At 43.8% G+C, this 22,802-nt stretch overlaps 1 protein-coding gene across 1 annotated transcript in view; it reads right to left on the minus strand.

Moving 5' to 3' along the window:
- AMPH (amphiphysin) overlaps positions 1–22,802 on the minus strand; it is a 316,380-nt gene that overhangs the window by 75,079 nt on the left and 218,499 nt on the right. Inside the window, exon 10 of the mRNA XM_040433933.1 lies at positions 19,622–19,760. Coding sequence (XP_040289867.1) covers positions 19,622–19,760 — 139 coding nt within the window. The remainder of the gene's footprint in view (positions 1–19,621; positions 19,761–22,802) is intronic.

Genomic DNA, 22,802 nt, shown 5'->3' on the forward strand with positions numbered 1-22,802 from the left:
CTATAAAAATACCCCATGACCGAACCCCTCAGATATACACGGTCCAAAAAAAAAAGGTGCAAAAAAAGGTATTTTTTTGTCACCTTACATCACAAATAGTGTAATAGCATGCGATCAAAAAGTCATATGCCCCTCAAAATAGTGCCAATAAAACTGTCCTCTTATCCCGCAAAAAATGAGCCCCTACCTAAGATAATCGGCTAAAAACAAAAAAAAAATTACTCTTAGACTATGGAGATAAAAAAAAAATATTTTTGTTTATAAAAGGATAATATAGTGTAAAACCTAAATAAATAAAAAAAAGACATAGACATATTAGGTATCACCGCGAACACGGTCAAACAAATAAAATAAAAACGGTGCCAAAACCATTTTTTCCAGTAGCAAAGCAAGGGTTAACAGCCAAAAAAACCGCAATATTTATTACCCTGATTCTGCAGTTTACAGAAACACCCCATATGTGGTCGTAAACTGCTGTATGACCAAACGGCAGGGCGCAGAAGGAAAGGAACGCCGTATGGTTTCTGGAAGGCAGATTTTGATGGCCTTTTTTTTGGCACCATGTCCCATTTGAAGAACCCATGATGCACCCCTAGAGTAGAAACTCCATAAAAGTTACCCAATCTAAGAAACGACACCCCTCAAGGTATTCAAAACGGATTTTACAAACTTTATTAACACTTTAGGTGTTCCTCAACAGTTTATGGCAAATGGAGATGAAATTTCAGAATTTCTATTTTTGGTAACCTTGCCTCACAAAAATGTAATATAGAGCAACCAAAAATCATATGTACCCTAAAAATAGTCCTAACAAAACTGCCACCTTATCCCGTAGTTTCCAAAATGGGGTCACTTTTATGGAGTTTCTACTCTTGGGGTGCATCAGGGGGGCTTCAAATGGGACATGGTGTAAAAAAAAAAAACAGTCCAGCAAAATCTGCCTTCCAAAAACCACATGGCGCACCTTTCCCTCTACGCCCTACCGTGTGCCCGTACAGTAGTTTACGGCCACATATGGGGTGTTTCTGCAAACTACTGAATCGGGGCAATAAATATTGAGTTTTTTTTGGCTGTTAACCCTTGCTTTGTTACTGGAAAAAATGGATTAAAATGGAAAATTTGCCAAAAAATGTAAATTCCAAAATTTTATCTCCATTTGCCAATGACTCTTGTGGAACACCTAAAGGGTTAACGACGTTTGTAAAATCAGTTTTGAATACCTTGAGGGGTGTAGATTCTTAGATGGGGTCACTTTTATGGAGTTTCTACTCTAGGGGTGCATCAGGGGTGCTTCAAATGGGACATGGTGTAAATAAACCAGTCCAGCAAAATCTGCCTTCCAAAAACCACACGGCGCACCTTTCCCTCTACACCCTACCGTGTGCCCGTACAGTAGTTTACGGCCACATATGGGGTGTTTCTGCTAACTACAGAATCTGGGCAATAAATATTGAGTTTTGTTTGGCTGTTAACCCTTGCTTTGTTACTGGAAAAAATGGAAAATTAGCCCAAAAATTTAAATTCTAAAATTGAATCTCCATTTGCCAATAACTCTTGTGGAACACCTAAAGGGTTAACGACGTTTGTAAAATCAGTTTTGAATACCTTGAGGGGTGTAGTTTCTAGAATGGGGTCATTTTTGGGTGGTTTCTATTATGTAAGCCTCACAAAGTGACTTCAGACCTGAACTGGTCCTTAACCCCTTAAGGACACAGCCTTTTTACACCTTAGGACCAGGCCATTTTTTGCAAATCTGACCAGAGTCCCTTTAAGTGCTGATAACTTTAAAACGCTTTGACTTATCCAGGCCGTTCTGAGATTGTTTTTTCGTCACATATTGTACTTCATGACACTGGTAAAATGAAGTCAAAAAAATTATTTTTTTTGCACCAAAAAATACCTATTTTAACAAAAATTTGGAAAAATTTGCAAATTTCAAAGTATCAGTTTCTCTACTTCTGTAATACATAGTAATACCCCCAAAAATTGTGATGACTTTACATTCCCCATATGTCTACTTCATGTTTGAATTGTTTTGGGAATGATATTTTATTTTTTGGGGATGTTATAAGGCTTAGAAGTTTGGAAGCAAATCTTGAAATTTTTCAGAAATTTACAAAAACTAAATTTTTAGGGACCAGTTCAGGTCTCAAGTCACTTTGCGAGGCTTACATAATAGAAACCACCCAAAAATGACCCCATCTAAGAAACTACACCCCTCAAGGTATTCAAAACTGATTTTGCATACGTTGTTAACCCTTTAGGTGTTGCACAAGAGTTATTGGCAAATGGGGAGGAAATTTGAGAATTTCATTTTTTTGTCTAATTTTTCATTTTAACCCATTTTTTCCACTAACAAATCAAGGGTTAACAGCCAAACAAGACTGTATCTTTATTGCCCTGACTCTGCCGTTTACAGAAATACCCAATATGTGACCGTAAACTACTGTACGGCCACACAGCGGGGCGTAGAGGGAAAGGTGCGCCGTATGGTTTTTGGAAGGCTGATTTTTATGGACTGGTTTTTTGACACCATGTTCCATTTGAAGCCCCCTGATGCACCCCTAGAGTAGAAACTCCCTAAAAGTGACCCCATCTAAGAAACTACACCCCTCAAGGTATTCAAAACTGATTTTACATACATCGTTAACCCTTTAGGTGTTGCACAAGAGTTATTGGCAAATGGCGATGAAATTTGAGAATTTCATTTTTTTGCCTAATTTTCCATTTTAACCCATTTTTTCCACTAACAAAGCAAGGGTTAACAGCCAAACAAGACTGTATCTTTATTGCCCTGACTCTGCTGTTTACAGAAACACCCCATATGTGGCCGTAAACTACTGTACGGCCACACAGCGGGGCGTAGAGTGAAAGGTGCGCCATTTGGTTTTTGGAGGGCTGATTTTGCTGGACTGTTTTTTTACACCATGTCCCATTTGAAGCCCCCCTGATGCACCCCTAGAGCAGAAACTCCATAAAAGTAACCCCATCTAAGAAACTACACCCCTCAAGGTATTCAAAACTGATTTTACAAACTTTGTTAACCCTTTAGGTGTTGCACAAGATTTAATGGAAAATAGAGATACAATTTTAAAATTTCACTTTTTTGGCAGATTTTCCATTTTAATATTTTTTTTCCAGTTACAAAGCAAGGGTTAACAGCCAAACAAAACTCATTATTTATGGCCCTGATTCTGTAGTTTACAGAAACACCCCATATGTGGTCGTAAACTGCTGTACGGGCACACGGCAGGGCGCAGAAGGAAAGGAATGCCATACGGTTTTTGGAAGGCAGATTTTGCTGGACAGTTTTTTTTTTACACCATGTCCCATTTGAAGCCCCCCTGATGCACCCCTAGAGTAGAAACTCCAAAAAAGTGACCCCATTTTGGAAACTACGGGATAGGGTGGCAGTTTTGTTGGTACTAGTTTAGGGTACATATGATTTTTGGTTGCTCTATATTACACTTTTTGTGCGGCAAGGTAACAAGAAATAGATTTTTTGGCACGTTTTTATTTTTTGTTATTTACAACATTCATCTGACAGGTTAGATCATGTGGTAATTTTATAGAGCAGGTTGTCACGGACGCGGCGATACCTAATATGTATACAATCTTTTTTATTTATGTAAGTTTTACACAATGATTTCATTTTTAAAACAAAAAAAATGTTTTAGTGTCTCCATAGTCTAAGAGCCATAGTTTTTTCAGTTTTTGGGTGATTATCTTAAGTAGGGTCTCATTTTTTGCGGGATGAAATGACGGTTTGATTGGCATCTATTTTGGGGTGCATATGACTTTTTGATTGCTTGCTATTACACTTTTTGTGACGTAAGATGACAAAAAATGGCTTTTTTTACACCGTTTTTATTTTAATTTTTTTACGGTGGTCATCTGAGGGGTTAGATCATGTGATATTTTTATAGAGCCGGTCGATACGGACGCGGCGATACCTAATATGTATACTTTTTTTTATTTATGTAAGTTTTACACAATGATTTCATTTTTGAAACAAAAAAAATCCTGTTTTAGTGTTTCCATAGTCTAAGAGCCATAGTTTTTTCAGTTTTTGGGCGATTATCTTGGGTAGGGTATGATTTTTGCGGGATGAGATGACGGTTTGATTGGTACTATTTTGGCGTACATGCGACTTTTTTGATCACTTTTATTACCTTTTTTGGGAAGTAAGGTGGGCAAAATTTCAATTTCATCATAGTTTTTTATTTTTTATTTTTATGGCGTTCACCGTTCGGGTAAAGTAACATAACCGTTTTATAGATCAGGTCGTTACGGACGCGGCGATACCAAACATGTGTAGGGAATTTTATTTTTTTCATTTTTAATCAGTGATAAATGTGTTTTTTGATTTTTACTTTTTTTTCACTTTTTTTAACTTTTTTTTTGACCCAGACCCACTTGGTTCTTGAAGATCCAGTGGGTCTGATGTCTGTATAATACAGTACAGTACAATATATATTGTTCTGTACTGTATTTTACTTACACTGAACAGATCTATGCTTTCAGCACAGATCTGTTCAGCACCATGGACAGCAGGACGCCTGAGAGGCGTCCTGTTGCCATGGGAACCTTCCCCGTCTGCTCAGAACTGCGCAGACGGGGAAGGGTAAGCACAGGGCTGAGGGGGGCTCTCTGGGGGCTCTCTCCCTCTCCCATCGGGGGGCTGCAAAGGCACAGCAGCCCCCCGATGGGAGAGGGAGGGAGCTCCCTGCGCTGTTAACCTTTTCCATACAGCGGTCCGTACGGACCGCTGTATGGAAAGGGTTAACGGCTGACATCGCATCGCAGATGTCAGCCGTTTATACCAGGGTGCCAGCAATGTGCTGGCACCCTGGTATACCCACTAGAAGCCAACGATTATACTAGGGGAGGCGGGCGGGGGATCGCGATCCCGCCTGCCGCACCGCCCGCCTCCCGCACCGCCCGCAACCCTCCCCCTGCACCTCCCACCGGGCTAAAATCACTCGGGGGGTGCAGGGGGAGGGATACAGATCTATTTTAGGAATACTAAAGTTTCTGATCCCCGCGGTCAGGGACCGCAGGGATCAGAAACTGCAGAAATCGCAGCAAACCGCAGGTCTGAATTGACCTGCGGTTTGCCGCGATCGCCGACATGGGGGGGTCACGGGACCCCCCCGCGCATTTAGCCTAGGTGCCTGCTCGATGATTTGAGCAGGCACCGGGTTCCGATCACTGCCGGCCGGGCGGCAGTGATCGGAACAACACATGACGTACCGGTACGTCATGTGTCCTTAAGTACCAGGACATCATGACGTACCGGTACGTCATGTGTCCTTAAGAGGTTAAAAAGTGGGTTTTTGAAAATTTCTGAAAAATTTCAAGATTTGCTTCTAAACTTCTAAGCCTTGTAACGTCCCCAAAAAATAAAATGGCATTCCCAAAATTATCCAGACATGAAGTAGACATATGGGGAATGTAAAATAATAACTATTTTTGGAGGTATTACTATCTATTATAAAAGTAGAGAAATTGAAATTTGCTAATTTTACCAAATTTTTTGTAAATTTGGTATTTTTTTATAAATAAAAATGAATTTTTTTTTTACTCCATTTTACCAGTGTCATGAAGTACAATATGTGACAAAAAAACTATCTCAGAATGGCCTGGATAAATAAATAAATAAGATTTGCTTCTAAACTTCTAAGCCTTGTAACGTCCCCAAAAAATAAAATGGCATTCCGAAAATTATCCAGACATGAAGTAGACATATGGGGAATGTAAAATAATAACTATTTTTGGAGGTATTAATATCTATTATAAAAGTAGAGAAATTGAAATTTGCTAATTTTACCAAATTTTTTGTAAATTTGGTATTTTTTTATAAATAAAAATGAATTATTTTTTTTCCCTCCATTTTACCAGTGTCATGAAGTACAATATGTGACAAAAAAACTATCTCAGAATGGCCTGGATAAATAAAAGCGTTTTAAAGTTATTCACAAATAAAGTGACACTGGTCAGATTTGCAAAAAATGGCCTGGTCCTTAAGGTGAAAATGAGCCCGGTCCCTAAGGGGTTAAATATTTTTGGTTTTGGGTGGAAGACCATTTTGAGTGCACATCCATTACACTTAGTCCATAAATGTTATTATTACCCCCGATATAAGTTTTTAATTGGTCTATTTATATGTAGAAACGTTCAAATGTAATAAATAAATAAATAAAAATCTTAATTTTGGTGTTATGGGTCAGTGAGTGTGACCACACTGTGCCAACTAATAACCCTGGTATGTCTGCATTCAGCATTACTGCTCCATCCAGCTTTCCCCAAGTATAACTATACATACTTCATATTTTCTACCTTTGAATTACCCTAGTATGTCTGCATCCAGCATTTCAGTCCCTGCTGCGTTTATAACCTATTTGTTTACATTGAATATTTCATCCTGTCTCTGGATATGCCTGATAATTCCCTGATTAAAGGCTCATGCAATATACGGGCACTGGCCGTGTGCACCCCGCATGACGGATGCGGACCCATTCACTCAAATGGGTTCGCAATCCGGAAGGTTGGTGCTGAACAGAGGCATGGAACCCCACTGAAGCACTACGGAGAGAACATGTTCTATTGCAATACGGACAGATCACGGACCCATTCAAGTTGAATGGGTCTGGATCCGTCGAAGCAACCGCAAAGATGGTGCCTATGCATTGGGGCCCTCAAATTGCAGCCCTCAATGCACGGAACGGCCGAACAACGGCTGTGTGAATGAGCCCTAAGGCAGATGTAGTGCCTTCCCCTCTCATTAACACCTGATTGAACTCTTAAGAACTATAAATGTAAGGCTATAGGTGTTCTTAAACCTTAAAGGGGTTGTCTCATCGTGGACAATGGCGGCATATCGCTAGGATATGCCCCCATTGTCTTATATCGGTGGGACCCCCACCTATATCGACAACAGAGCCCCACAAGTGAAGGAGGGTGCACTGCGCAAGCGCAGCTGCCCTCTATTCATTTTCTATGGGGCCAACGAAAATAGCCGAGCACTGTCAAGCGCGGTACGCTCCTATTCACTTCTATGGGAAGCCGGCTTGGTGGTGGCCGGAGTCCTCCAGCCACCACCTTGCAGGGCTCCGTTCTTGACATAGGTGCGGGTCCCAGAGGTGGAACCCGCTCCTATAAGACAATGTGGGCATATCCTAGCAATATGCCCCCATTGTCCATGATAAGACAACCCCTTTAAGGCTGTATTACACAGCCCGTTGTGTCAGACTATTGTTGGGAGGGAAGGGTTCCTTCCCAGCAAGCCCCTACTCACTAGAGGAGGAGACCACTGCTATTACATGAAGCAATCTTCTCCACAGCATGGGGAGGAGCGATCTCTATAACATTGCACGTCCCCATGCTGTATAGTGGTTTGATGGTGCCAGATCGTGATTAGACACTACAATCGGTGGCATTATTACACTGTAAGATGATCACTAACAAGCGTTAAAGTGCGCATAATCAAATTACACCAGAATTGACCAGAAGGGAACTAAAGGTAACTAAAGAAATAGTTACTGTAAATAAGTTTTCTGCTTCTCACTATGATGGTCCATTCACACGTCCGTAACGTGTTTTGTGGATCCATCTCCTTCCATCTGGCCTCCACCTCACATCTGTTTCTTAATATAAAATCTTTTCTCTCCAAACCCACACAGCCATCTCTTGCCTTCTCCTACTCCCATCTACTAACACTTTCTCTGCTTCTCCTTATTGCTGGCAATATATCTCCAACTACTTGGTCTCCTCAACAAATCCCCACTTTCATATCTACCTTCCACTATTGATCTCCTTTTACAAATTTCTGCATTATGGAACGCTCGCTTGCAACAAACTTTCCTACATTCATGGAATTTTGATCTTGGACAAACTTTCTTTCCAAACTTTTCCTTTCAGGCTTGCAGAGTGGCAATGGAAGAAATCCCATTAAAAGGAGCACTTTATTACATACAGACAATCCCTCTTCAATTTCAAATCCACGCTTGCTGCTGCAAAACAGGCCTACTTCACATCTCTTTTTATCTTCCCCATCTTACAACCCTAAACAATTATTTATCACTTTTAACTCTCTTCTCTGTTCCCCAATGACCCCTCCCTCACCTCACATCTCAGTTGAGGGCTTAAAAATACAAGAAAGACATCAGAGAAAGCTTCAGCCTACACTTCATGCATGCCCTCTCCACAACGTTTTAGTCTTTTTCACTCCACCATTACAAGAAAAACTTTCCATCCTACTCTGCAGATCACATCTCACCACCTGTGCACTAGATCTGATCACATCCCACCTGTCACGGGGTTCCGAAGGTGCACTCGGTCCCCCATTGCCCGCAGAACTGTTGCTTAGCTTTTGGAATGAGGTTCTGTGTTTGACCTCATTCCCAGGGCGGCTTTACTAGCTGGGTGGCTCCCTGCTCCTAATCTGCCTTGAGCGCCGAGCTGATCACTCGGTGCTCGACTGGTTGGTCTGTCGGTCATGTGACGCTGGCCACGTCACATGACCCTCACTCCCCACTATAAATACAGGCAGCCTGCTGGCTACAGGTTGCCTGTTAATTTCTAGGTTCCTGGCTATTTGTTGGACTACTGAATATTTACATGATCCTGTTCCCTGACGATCCTCTGCCTGCTCCTCCTGTACTGCGCATACATCCTGGTTTTGTGACCTCGGCTCCCACCTGACTACTCTCTTAGGACTCCTCTTGTACTTCGCTACTCTCCTGGTATTTGACCCCGGCTTCTCCTGACCATTCTTTGCTTAATCCGTTGTACTGCGTAGCTCTCTTGGTTCTGACCCGGTCCGTTTATGTTCCGTATTTTGTCTTGTCTGTCTTCCCTGCACATATCCTAAGTTAGGGACTGTCGTCCAGTTGTCCCCTGTCATCAGGACTCGTGAGGCAAGTAGGCAGGGCCAGGGGTGAGGGTGGAGCGCGGTGGTCACTACCCTTCCCCCTGTGTGTGTGTGGACGTGACCGTTACAGATTAACAGGCCCAATAACCACTGTATCATGAATCCTCTTACTACCCTGACTGACCATGTCTCTAACTTGACACAGAGGGTGCAGGAGCTAGGAGAGAAACTCCGTTCTTGTGAGTTAGGGCAAGGTTCTTCCACTCCTCTGTCCTCCAGTCCATATTTTGAACCCCAGATCAAGCTCCCAGAACCCTTTTCTGGAGACCGGAAGAGGTTTCTCTCCTTTAAGGAGAATTGCAAACTCTACTTCCGTTTGCGCCCCGTGTCCTCCGGTCCCGAGAGCCAACGCGTGGGGATTATCATTTCTCTACTACAGGGTGATCCCCAGGACTGGGCATTTTCGTTACCTCCTGGGGCCAGTTGTCTAACTTCTGTGGAGGGGTTTTTTCAGGCCCTGGGTACCCTCTATGACGAACCAGACAGGGCCCTGGTAGCCGAGACAGCTCTTAGGGCACTGGTTCAGGGCCATCTCCCTGCGGAGGAGTATTGCACCCAATTCAGACGGTGGTGTGTCCCCTCAGGATGGAATGAACCAGCCCTGAAGAGTCAGTTTAGGTCTGGTCTATCTGATAATTTAAAAGATCTATTGGTCAATTACCAAATTCCTGAGACCTTAGAGGAGATGATGACCCTAGTTGTCCGACTTGACAGACGAGTTAGAGAGAGACGACAAGAACAACAGTTCTGTTCTCAGATGGTGGTCCAGCCAGAGGCCTTTTCCAGGGACAACACTGAGGTCTCCACCGAGGAACCCATGCAGGTTGGCATGACCCGGGGTAATCTTCGTCGCAGACGCGGAGAGTGCTTCTACTGTGGAGATCCTGGCCATTGGATCAACAAGTGTCCTAAGAGGGATCTCTCTGACAAGTCTTCTAAGGCAAGACAACCTAAAGACCAGGTACACCCTGATTTTTCTAAAGGTAAGCTTTTGGTACCCATAACAATTTCTCTGGGGGTTAATAAGTGGCCGGGTAAGGCCTTTATTGACTCCGGTTCAGCGGCCAGCTTTATTGACTTTGAGTTTGCTTGTAAATTGGGTATTCCAATGTTTGCTTTACCTACACCTATCCATGTCATGGCTATTGATGCTACTCCCCTGATTGGTGGTATGGTGAGGTCATGTACCTCTGAAATTTCTCTGTCCGTGGGTGTGTGCCACTCTGAGAGATGTTCTCTTCTAGTCCTGGAGAACCTACCGGTTGAGGTGGTACTAGGGTTGCCTTGGCTCCGTTTACATAACCCCACAATTGATTGGTCCAAAGGAGAGTTGGTGAAATGGGGACCTAAGTGTGACTCATGCTTGTCCGTGGTCCAGGCTGGGGTTTCAGTAAGGTCTAATACATTACCCTCTGTTATTAAGGAATATTATGATGTGTTCTCGTCCCTTACTCCAGAGGTTCTACCCCCCCATAGACCTTATGATTGCGCCATAGAGCTAATTGAGGGTGCCGAATTTCCTAAAGGTCGAATTTAAATTCTTTCAGGGCCCGAACGCAAGGCTATGGAAGATTATATTAAGGAGAGCCTTGCTAAAGGGCATATTAGACCTTCAGTCTCTCCTATGGGAGCAGGGTTTTTCTTTGTTAAAAAGAAGGATGGTGGTCTTAGGCCTTGTATTGATTACCGGAGATTAAATAAAATCACTGTCCAAAATAGATACTCTCTCCCATTGATTCCGGATTTATTTAACCAGGTTTTGGGGGCAACCTGGTTTTCCAAGATTGACCTGAAAGGGGCATACAATCTAATCCGAATCAAGGAGGGAGACGAATGGAAGACAGCGTTCAATACTCCGATAGGACACTTTGAATATCAGGTGATGCCTTTTGGACTCAGCAATGCCCCAGCTGTGTTCCAAAACTTAATGAACGATATTCTTAGGGAGTTCTTAGGTAAATTTATTATTGTCTATCTTGACGACATTTTGATATTCTCTCCTGATTTCGAATCTCATGTGTCCCATGTCAAACAAGTATTAGAGGTGTTGAGGGAGAACCAGCTATCCGCTAAGCAAGAGAAATTTGTCTTTGGTGTACAGGAGATACTGTTTCTAGGGCATGTTTTGACTCCTCACGCCTTTAAGATGGATCCTGGTAAGGTTTTAGCAATTAAGGAATGGGTAAGGCCTTCATCCTTAAAGGCTTTACAACGGTTTTTGGGTTTCGCTAATTACTACCGTAAATTTATCATGAATTTTTCTGTAATTGCTAAGCCATTGACCGACCTTACTAAGAAAGGGGCGGATTTGGAGAATTGGTCTACCAAGGCCATTTCTTCATTTGAAACATTAAAAAAGGCATTTAGTAGCGCTCCCATTCTGATCCAGCCTGATCAGGAGAGACCCTTTATTGTGGAGGCGGATGCGTCCGAGGACGGCGCAAGAGCAGTCCTTTCACAAGGTCCTGCTAGCCTCACTAACCTGAGACCGTGTGCCTTCTTCTCTAGGAAATTCTCTCCCACGGAGAGAAACTACGACATAGGGAATAGGGAGCTGTTGGCCATTAAATGGGCATTTGAGGAGTGGAGACATTTTTTGGAGGGGGCAAGGCATCGAGTAACTGTTGTCACTGACCATAAAAACCTAATGTTTCTCGAGTCCGCTAAGAGGTTGAATCCCCGACAAGCCCGATGGGCTCTGTTTTTTACCCGTTTTGATTTCTCCATTACGTTCAGGCCGGGAAGTAAAAATGTGAAGGCAGACGCATTATCTCGGAGCTTCCATGCTTTTCAACCCACTGAGACGCCGCCTGAATCCATCCTACCAGCAAACATCTTCTTAGCGGCTCTAACCCAGGATATCTCGGCTCGCATTAAGGCTGAACAACATCTGGCACCGGTATCCACCCCAACAGATAAGTTGTTTGTTCCCGTACAATTTCGCCTCCAGCTGTTGGGTGAGTGTCACGATTCTGCCTTTTGTGGACATCCGGGTATTGAGGGCACTAAGGATCTGGTTTCTAGATCTTATTGGTGGCCCACTCTGACCAGGGATGTCAAGTCCTACGTGTCAGCCTGTGAGGTTTGTGCCAGGTCTAAGACACCTAGGACTCGCCCTGCTGGTAACCTACGACCCCTACCCATTCCCAGTAGACCCTGGTCCCATATCTCGATGGACTTTATAACTGACCTACCGCTGGCGGAGGGTGAGACTGTGGTTTGGGTAGTGGTCGATAGGTTTAGCAAGATGGTTCATTTCATTCCCCTGTCTAAACTTCCGAATGCTAAAACCCTGGCATCTATTTTTGTGAGAGAGATTGTTCGTTTACATGGCATCCCGGAAAATATTGTTTCGGACAGGGGTGTGCAGTTTGTGTCCAAATTCTGGAGGGCCTTCTGTCAAAGATGTAAAATTTCGTTGTCTTTTTCTTCCGCCTATCATCCTGAGAGTAATGGGCAGACTGAACGCCTTAATCAGTCTGTGGAACAATTCCTGAGGTTGTATGTTGCTGATGACCAGCAATTATGGGTCAAATTCCTTCCGTTGTCTGAATTTGCTCTGAATAACCGTGTCAATTCTTCTGCTGGGGTCTCCCCTTTCTTTTGTAACCATGGTTTTCATCCCCGTTTTCATTCTGGGTCGTCCGTCTCCTCCTCTAACCCTGAAGCTGATAAACTCTCCTCCGAACTGTGCACTGTTTGGGCCCGGGTTCAATCGAACCTAGAAAAGGCTCAAAGTTCTCAAAAACTCAAGGCCGATAGGAGACGTTCAAGGGGGGTGAACCTTCAGGTTGGGGATAAAGTATGGTTGTCCTCCAAGAATCTATCTCTCAAGGTAGCTTCTAGGAAATTTGCTCCTCGTTTTATTGGTCCATATAAGATCACGGAGGTGATTAACCCGGTATCCTCCGCCGGTTCTTGTTAATGATGCTGTCGAGTATGTGGTGTCTAAAATAGTGGATGTCAGGAAGATGCGTAATTCCTTGCAGTACCTGATTCACTGGAAGGGGTATGGACCTGAAGAGAGATCTTGGGTACCTGCCAGGGAGGTTCATGCTCCTAGACTTGTTTGTAAATTTCATTTAGAACACCCTGAAAAGCCACCGCCTGAAGTCTTGGGTCCGGTGGCCCCTCGTAAAAGGGGGGGTACTGTCACGGGGTTCCGAAGGTGCACTCGGTCCCCCATTGCCCGCAGAACTGTTGCTTAGCTTTTGGAATGAGGTTCTGTGTTTGACCTCATTCCCAGGGCGGCTTTACTAGCTGGGTGGCTCCCTGCTCCTAATCTGCCTTGAGCGCCGAGCTGATCACTCGGTGCTCGACTGGTTGGTCTGTCGGTCATGTGACGCTGGCCACGTCACATGACCCTCACTCCCCACTATAAATACAGGCAGCCTGCTGGCTACAGGTTGCCTGTTAATTTCTAGGTTCCTGGATATTTGTTGGACTACTGAATATTTACATGATCCTGTTCCCTGACGATCCTCTGCCTGCTCCTCCTGTACTGCGCATACATCCTGGTTTTGTGACCTCGGCTCCCACCTGACTACTCTCTTAGGACTCCTCTTGTACTTCGCTACTCTCCTGGTATTTGACCCCGGCTTCTCCTGACCATTCTTTGCTTAATCCGTTGTACTGCGTAGCTCTCTTGGTTCTGACCCGGTCCGTTCATGTTCCGTATTTTGTCTTGTCTGTCTTCCCTGCACATATCCTAAGTTAGGGACTGTCGTCCAGTTGTCCCCTGTCATCAGGACTCATGAGGCAAGTAGGCAGGGCCAGGGGTGAGGGTGGAGCGCAGTGGTCACTACCCTTCCCCCTGTGTGTGTGTGGACGTGACCGTTACACCACCTCATCCCCAACCTCCCCACAGAATTTATCCCTGCCCTAACTCATTTCTTCAACCTATCAGTTACCACAGGTGTCTTCGCTTCCTGTTTTAAACATGCTACCATCACACTGTTCCTCAAAAATCCTTCCCTTAATCCATCTTATTTCTCTATTGCCCTTTTATCATTTCCCTCATATGCCTCCAAGCAACTTGAAAAACATGTCCACCTTAAACTGTACTCCAATCTCTCTTCCTGCTCCCTATTTGACCAGCTACAATCTGGCTTCCAACCCCACTACTTGATTGAAAGTGCCCTTACAAAAGTCAACCTGCTAACTGCCAAAGCCAAACGACATTACTCTGTACTCCTCCGTCTTGACCTGTCTGCTGCCTTTGACACCGTTAACCACTCCCTCCTGTTACAAACTTTCTCATCTCTTGGCGTCATGGGCTTGGCTTTCTCCTGGATCACATCATACCTCACAGACCAGACATTTAGTATCTCCCATTCGCATACCACCTCCTTGTTTCGTCCCCTCTCTGTCTGTGTACCTCAAGGCTCTGTCCTAGGACCTCTGCTCTTCTAAATCTACACCTTTAGCTTAGAACAGCTCATAGAGTCCCATTGCTTTCAGTATCACTCCTATGCTGATGACATGCAAATTTACCTCTCTGCTCCAGATATCACCACCTTACTATCCAGAATACTGCAATGCCTAAGTGATATATCCTCCTTCTCTTGCTTTCTAAAACTTAATATAGATAAAACAGAATTTGTAATCTTTCCCCAAACTCATTCAATCCCCCCAACAGGCCTATCTATCACAGTCAATGGCTTCCCCAAGTCAACCAAGTTTACTGTCTTAGGATAACCTTTGATTCTGCTTAGTCCTTCAAGCCGCACATCTAAGGCTACTTTCACACTCACGTTTGGTGTGGATCCGTCATTGATCTGCACAAACGCATCCATTCAGATAATACATCCGTCTGCATCGGTTCAGAACGAATCCGTTTGTATTATCTTTAACATAGCCAAAACGGATCCGTCTTAAACACCATTGAAAGTCAATGGGGGACGGATCAGTTTTCTATTGTGCCATATTGTGTCAGTGAAAATGGATCCGTTCCCATTGATTTACATTGTGTGTCAGGACGGATCCGTTTGGCTCGGTTTCGTCAGACGGACACCAAAACGCTGCAAGCAGCGTTTTGGTGTCCGCCTCCAAAGCGGAATGGAGGCGGAACTGAGCCAAACTGATGCATTCTGAGCGGATCTTTATCCATTCAGAATGCATTAAGGGCAAAACTGATCTGTTTTGGACCGCTTGTGAGATCCCTGAATGGATCTCACAAACGGAAACCAAAACGCCAGTGTGAAAGTAGCCTAAGCCCTTTCCACTTCCTGCCTGGCTAAAAATATTTTTTCGAATCCGTGCATTACTCAACCAGGAGTCTGCAAAAATGTTTGTACATGCCCATATCATCATTTCTCGCCTAGACTACTGTAACATCCTCCTCTGTGGCCTCCCATCTAGAAACCTCGCACATCTCCAATCTATCCTCAACTCTGCTGCCCGACTAATACACCTCTCTCATGTTATTGCTGTTTTTTCTCTCTGTCAGTCCCTTTACTGGCTCCTCATTGCATAGAGAATCAGTACAAAACACTAACTGACATACAAGGCCGTCCGCAATCTGAACCCTCCCTACATCTGTGACCTGATCCCTTCCCACAAGTAATCTCCAATCCTCCCAATACCTCCTTCTCAACTCTCCTCATCACTTTTTCTCACAATTGCCTCCAAGATTTCTCCTATGCATTCTCCATACTTCAGAACTTTCTACCCCAACACATCAGAGTCTCAACTTCAGTGGAAACCTTCAAAAGAAACCTGAAAACCCACCTTTTCAGACAAGCCTAAAGCCTACAGTAAGGATGCTGCCACTAAACTGCTGTATAACCAGCTTTAGACTTTCCTATTGTATGATTCCCCCATCCCCTGTAAATTGTAAGCCCTTGTGGGCATGGTTCTCTCTCCTTCTGTACCAACTTGTCTTGTTCATGCTTATTGCAATTGTTTATGTATGTACACCCCTTTTCAAATGTACAGCGCTATGGAATGAATAGCACTTTAATAATAAATAATAATAATAACTGGTTTGGCTTTGGAATAACCCCTAAGGGTGTTATTCAAGCACCCCCTGGTACTCCCCCTTTTACCCCTATACAGGGATCTAGACTTTGCTACTGGGAAGCAACCAGATCACTATCTGCCAATGTAATTGGCAGCTGACCCAATGGGGTCAGGGACTTTGTTGCAAGCACCAGAAGCTCAGGGTACAAAAAAGGACCAACAATGTAGAAAAACCACAGGTAAAGTCTGAACATGAGCAGAGACATACAGACAGGAAGGCACACACTTAAAACACAGTAGGAATAAAACTGAAATAACAGAGGGTAAACACAGGTTAATAGGAATAGGACTAGACTATTAAACACCTTTGCTGATCACCAGTAAACCTAATGCGCAGGTACCCTCCTGCTGGAAAGGGTGCCTTAAATACCCAGAGACCCTCATACATTGACTGTGGAAGCAGGTCTATTAAGAGGGCAGAGGTGAGAACTCCATAAGGGAGCATCAGATAGATACTTGGAGGCAGCAGCATGGAGAAGACGTTGAGACCAGTACATCAGATGACATGGTAAGTGGCGAGGTGTCTGGACCCACATTGAACAGCAGAAGGACTGTGGCCATAGACCGCAGACTTAGCAGTTAGTCTTTATCAGTCATATTCAGGGTATATTAACAAGTATATATACAATTGGCTAACTGTAGATATGGTCCAAGAGAAGTTAAATAGGGTAAATGTGAACAAAGCTCCGGGTCCAGATGGAGTACACCCAAGAGTGCTTAAAGAGCTCAGTACAATCATTGCTGTGCCCCTGTTTATAATTTTTAAGGATTCTCTAGGGACTGGTACAGTGCCAAGTGATTGGCGCAAGGCAAACGTGGTGCCCATATTCAAAAAAGGATCAAGGTCCTCCACAGGTAATTATAGACCAGTTAGTTTAACTTCTGTTGTGTTAAAAATGTTTGAAGGACTCTTAAGGGACTATATACAGGAGTATGTGACTATAAATAATATTATAAGTGATAACCAGCATGGGTTTACCAAGGACAAAAGTTGTCAGACTAACCTGATTTGTTTTTATGAGGAGGTGAGTAGTAGCCTGGACAGAGGAGCGGCATTGGATGTAGTGTTTCTGGATTTTGCAAAGGCTTTTGATACTGTCCCTCATAGACGCTTAATAAGTAAAGTAAGGTCTATTGGCTTGGAAAGTATAGTTTGTAATTGGATTGAAAACTGGCTGAAGGACCGTGTCCAGAGAGTTGTGGTCAATGATTCCTATTCAGAATGGTCCCAGGTTATAAGTAGTGTACCCCAAGGTTCAGTGCTTGGCCCTTTATTATTTAATGTATTTTTTAATAATATTGAGGACGGGATTAATAGCACCATATCTATTTTTGCAGATGACACTAAGCTGTGTAGAACTGTACAGTCTATGGAAGATGTCCACACACTACAAGCTGAGTTGAACACTCTAAGTGATTGGGCATCAACTTGGCAAATGAGGTTCAATGTGGACAAATGTAAAGTTATGCATCTTGGTAGTAACAATTTCTGTGCTTCATGTGTCCTAGGTGATGTAGCACTGGAGAGTCACTTATAGAGAAGGATTTGGGTGTCCTTCTGGATGGTAGATTAAATTACAGCACACAATGTCAATCAGCTGCTTCTAAGGCCACCAGGATATTGTCATGCATTAAACGAGGCGCGGGGCAGGGATGTATTACTACCACTTTACAAAGCGCTGGTGCGGCCTCATCTGGAATATGCAGTCCAGTTCTGGGCACCAGTACATAGAAAGGATGCACTGCAGCTGGAAAAAAGTACAGAGGAGAGTGACTAAAATGATAAGGGGCATGGAGGGTCTTAGTTATGAAGAAAGATTAAAAGAATTGAATTTATTTAGTTTTGAGAAGAGACGTCTAAGGGGGGACATGATTAACCTATTTAAGTATATAAATGGGCCATACAAAAAATACGGCGAAAAGCTGTTCCATGTAAAATGTGCTCAAAAGACAAGGGGGCACTGCCTCCGACTGAAGAAGAAAAAGTTCAGTCTCCAGAAGCGTCAAAGCTTCTTTACTGTGAGAACTGTGAATCTGTGGAATAGACTACCTGTCACGAGGGTGTCAAGAGCCACGCCTGACTCCGTTATACCCGGGGTCAGGAAGTCGCAGCGGGTGGCTGCGCGCTCGATGTACAAAGACAGTGCTGTTTCGTAATGGTAGCTTTCTGGGTTTGCCTTGCAAACCTTTTGGCTCACTCAGGGATCCGTAGCTTCTCCTCCTCAGCTGTTTCTTGTCCAGCAATCCCAACCTCCTTATATTCCCATCTCCCACTTCTCTGGTTGCCAGATATAGATCTTCCTGCCTGGACTTCTATACTGACCCACTGGAGCTGTGTAGTTGTGTTCCCTGGTTTTTGTTCCAGAACATTACCCTCCGGATCCCTGTTGGGCCTTGGTGGTCTGTTGTTGTCGCCCACCTGGAATTATATGTTTTTCTGTATTGTCTGTCCTCTCCTTGGTGTTTTCCTCTTAGTGTCAGTGGTGCGGACTAGTGATCCCACCGCCCCGTTCACTACTCAGGGCTCATCCTAGGGAAATCCAGGGTTTAGGCACGTGATCGGCGTACGGGTGAGGAACCCATCTAGAGACGTCAGGGCAGTCAGGTGCCAGTCGCAAGGTGAGTCAGGGGTCACCACGTTTCCCTCTCCCTTGGACAGGGCCTTCCCATTTCCCTCCCTTTGCGTGACGCCGGTCATTACACTACCTCAGGACCATCACAGCAGGAACAGTGGACAGTTTCAAAAAGGGTTTAGACTAATTTTTAAAAGTAAAAAACATTAATGCTTATGAAAACGTGTAGAAATCTGAGTCTCACTTCCTTCTGGGATTCGCATCCCCACCTATCCCTTGGTTGAACTTGATGGACGTATGTCTTTTTTCAACTGTATTAACTATGTAACTATGTAACTAAAACCAGCCATCCAAAAGAAAGGGGACCTTCCCTTATACTTCAAGTATCCCCTCCACTTTCTTTTGGATTTCAGGTTGCAATTGTGTTAAGTGTATATACAGTATACTTGTAAAGGTATACTAAATAATTATGCCTGATGAAGACCTTTGTCTGAGGTCACAATTTGGTACATTAGATGTGTTTTCCGTTTATACCTATTTCATAAATGCTAGGGCTTATTAGCCTATTTAAAAAGATAAATGGGGTCACTTATCAAACGGGTATAAAGTAGAACTGGCTTAATTGCCCATAGCAATCAATCAGATTCTACCTTTCATTTTCCAAAGGAGGTATCAAAAATGAAAGGTGGAATCTGATTGGTATCTATGGGCAACTAAGCCAGTTCTACTTTACAGGAGTTTGATAAGTTTTTATGTGTGTATTCTCTGAGCAGCAGTGCTGTTTTTTTTTTTATCTTGAATTTCGGCAGAACAATGTAACGCACCAACCATAGGTGCTCAGTGTTAGCATCCTGAGTTTGAAGCTGCTACTTCTTCAAGTCAAACACTTGACACATGCCTACAAATTGAGTTGCGCCATTATATAGCAAAAGTAATCCAGAGGATAATAATTCCTAAAATGCTGTTAGATTTTAGGCTTCTCTGAAGAATGATACCTTATGTGCAGCATTAAGTTAGTAAATATTTTTTATGTGAACGTTTACAGCAGGAATTAGCACATTCATAGCTTTATTTCTACTGTATGATCTCTACATACCTGTGAAGGAGATTTAGGCCTTGCTGGTGCAGGAGAGGATGGTGCTAATGTATGGTTAGGACTTGCTACTGGACTAGGTAACTGTGGAACCTCTTCGGGTGGCGATGGGGTCTTTGCAATGCGGAGTGGACCAGAATCACTAACACAGATGAAATAAAGACACTCTCATGATGATATTCTGTTCTAAAAATTAGTACAATATACATATAAGAAAATGCATTCTACTAGGACAATAAGGGGTCACTAATCTACTGAGTATCTTTCTGCATGATTAACAGCTTAACGTTTAACCATAGTCCAAAAGCACTGCAATCTAACGTTTTACCTAGGAGGTAAGCCAAAGCACTCACCATCGATTTCTGTGGCAATATTAAATAAAAATATTAAAACAAAATTATATATTATTTAAATTGTATCTTTTTTTTAAAGAATGCTGTCAGTTAACTATAGTCTAATCTGCCATTATACACCTTACTAATCATTCATGACATTCACCAAACTCACAATTAGAATTTGAAGTGACTACTAAAGGTCCAGTCTCTGTTAGGCCTCATGTATGTTGCTGAATTGTATGGTACCTATGGTGTTTCCTGATTGTGCCATTATATGGAGGTATTCTCCTCTAGAATAAAAATTTCTAACGGAGAATAACTCCATAATATAATGCACTTTCTTTTTTTGCCCAATACAGTACATTCAGGACATTTGCACATGTCAAATTAAAATGTACAGAACTTAAACCTAAAATCTCTACACAGTGATAGATCAAAATCAACCCTGCCACTGCTGTTATGCTGTGGGGACAGGAGTTAGAAATATTTCAGTCATTTCACTTCATTTTTGTGATTTCCATAGGTGAGGTCCAAGCATGGGACGTGTGGAGATTGGATACATAAAGTCTGCACAAAGCAATTCTACTGGATTCTGAAGCTGCTCTCCTAATGGCTTTAATTGCGGTCTGACATTATGTATTTTTACCAAGGGCACTGGATTGAACATGGTAAAGGTTCTAGTTAGGTTTAGAATAGATCACACAGGTTCAGTATTTCAACAGTTACTGATCAGGTGAATGTGAGCTATTATGGAAAGGAGGGGGAGGGATTATGTAGTATTTTAAATAGCTAGATATTTTCCAGTAATATCCAAAATTGACCAGCACTACCGGTCCAAATTGGATAGTCCATGCAGTGGCGGTGCCAGCAGGCCCCAGATAATCAAGGATTTTGGGAAAATACTGCAGCACTCGATGTCTTCAATGCATGTCCTAAATTGTTCACCAAGAATGCGACGTCTTTTTGAAGCAGAGTTACAGTATACACCAATGTTCAACACATATACAGTTGAAATCAGAAGTTTACATACACTATATAACAAGACACATATGCATGTTTTTCTCAATATCTGACATGAAATCAGAATAAACCTTTCCTGTTTTTGGTCAATTAGGATTACCATAATTATAATTAGAGATGGGACGGGGGATTTGTCGAATCCACGAATCCCTCGAATCTTGCTGGATTCGTGGGATTCGTGGAATCGAATCCCGACGTAATTTGCCTGAAACAAATCCGACGAATCCGGTGGGAGGAACTGGGAGGCGGAGCTGGGGGCCGGTGCGTTCACTGTGCTCCGGCCCCTCCGCTCCAGTATTTATAAAATGTGTAATTCTGATTAATAATCATGCTGCCCCCTCTGTCTGTAGTATAACATTCAATGAATCTTACTTACAGGGCTACTGCTATCGTAATGCAGGCCGGCCGGGCAGACATTCATAAAGCAGGCGGCGCAAGCAGGTGACGTCAGTCAGTGACGCTGCCGCTCGTCTGCCCGGCCGGCCTGCATTACGATAGCAGTAGCCCTGTAAGTAAGATTTATTGAATGTTATACTACAGACAGAGTGGGAAGCATGATTATTAATCAGAATTACACATTTTATAACTACTGGAGCGGCAATGGGGGGGGTCTGTGGATGACACTGTTAAGGGGTGGGGGGTGGGTCTGTGGATGGCACTGTTATGGGGTGGGCTGGGTCTGTGGATGGCACTGTTATGGGGTGGGGGGCTCTGTGGATGGCACTGTTATGGGGTGGGGGGGTCTGTGGATGGCACAGTTATGGGGTGGGGGGGTCTGTGGATGGCACTGTTATGGGGTGGGGGCTCTGTGGATGGCACTGTTATGGGTGGGGGGGTCTGTGGATGGCACTGTTATGGGGTGGGGGGCTCTATGGATGGCACTGTTATGGGGTGGGGGCTCTGTGGATGGCACTGGTTTGGGGTGGGGGGCTCTGTGGATGGCACTGTTATGGGGTGGGGGGCTCTGTGGATGGCACTGTTATGGGGTGGAGGGGTCTGTGGATGGCACTGTTATGGGGTAGGGGGGTCTGTGGATGGCACTGTTATAGGATGGAGGGATCTGTAAATGCCAGGGGGAGAGGTGAGAGGCACTATGATACTACTGGCACATTGGGGGGAGGCACTATGATACGGGCACATTATGGGGGGAGGTGGCACTATGATACGGGCACATTATGGGGGGAGATGGCACTATGATACGGGCACATTATGGGGGGAGGTGGCACTATGATACGGGCACATTATGGGGGGAAGTGGCACTATGATACGGGCACATGGGGGGAGGAGAGAGGCACTCTGCACTTGATACTGGCACATGATTAGGGGGGCATCTATGGGGACACTTACTGGCACATTATTGAGTGCCACTGTGGGGCCACTTCTTATTGGCACATTATTGGGGGGCACTATCGGGGCATCTACTGAGGCCACAAAGAAGGGGTATTTTATATGGGGGGGCTCTGTGTGGTACTAGTATTATCAGGGTATTATCAGGGTATTATCTGTTTCTGCAGTATAGTATTGGGAAGCACAGTGGCACAGTATTGGGGGTGTTAGGATCATTTGTCCAGAAGATGGGAGGATGATGGAAAAGTAGTAAAATAAGATTATTTTTTTTTGTCAAGCTGCAGAGACGAAAAATGGCTGAAAAATGGTGGTCTGGTCTGAAGGTCTGAAAGGAGAAGATGAGGAAAGAGAACTACAAGTGACAAATCTACAAGAGACGTCACTGGATGTAAGAGGTATGTGGCTGTATTATCCTGTATGTTCTGTAGTGATAGGAGCAGGGGTCATCGCGGTCATATAGGTTGCAACCGTGACTGGGAGGT

This window comes from Bufo bufo, chromosome 5 (genome assembly GCF_905171765.1).
Source record: "Bufo bufo chromosome 5, aBufBuf1.1, whole genome shotgun sequence".
NCBI classification, from domain to species: domain Eukaryota; kingdom Metazoa; phylum Chordata; class Amphibia; order Anura; family Bufonidae; genus Bufo; species Bufo bufo.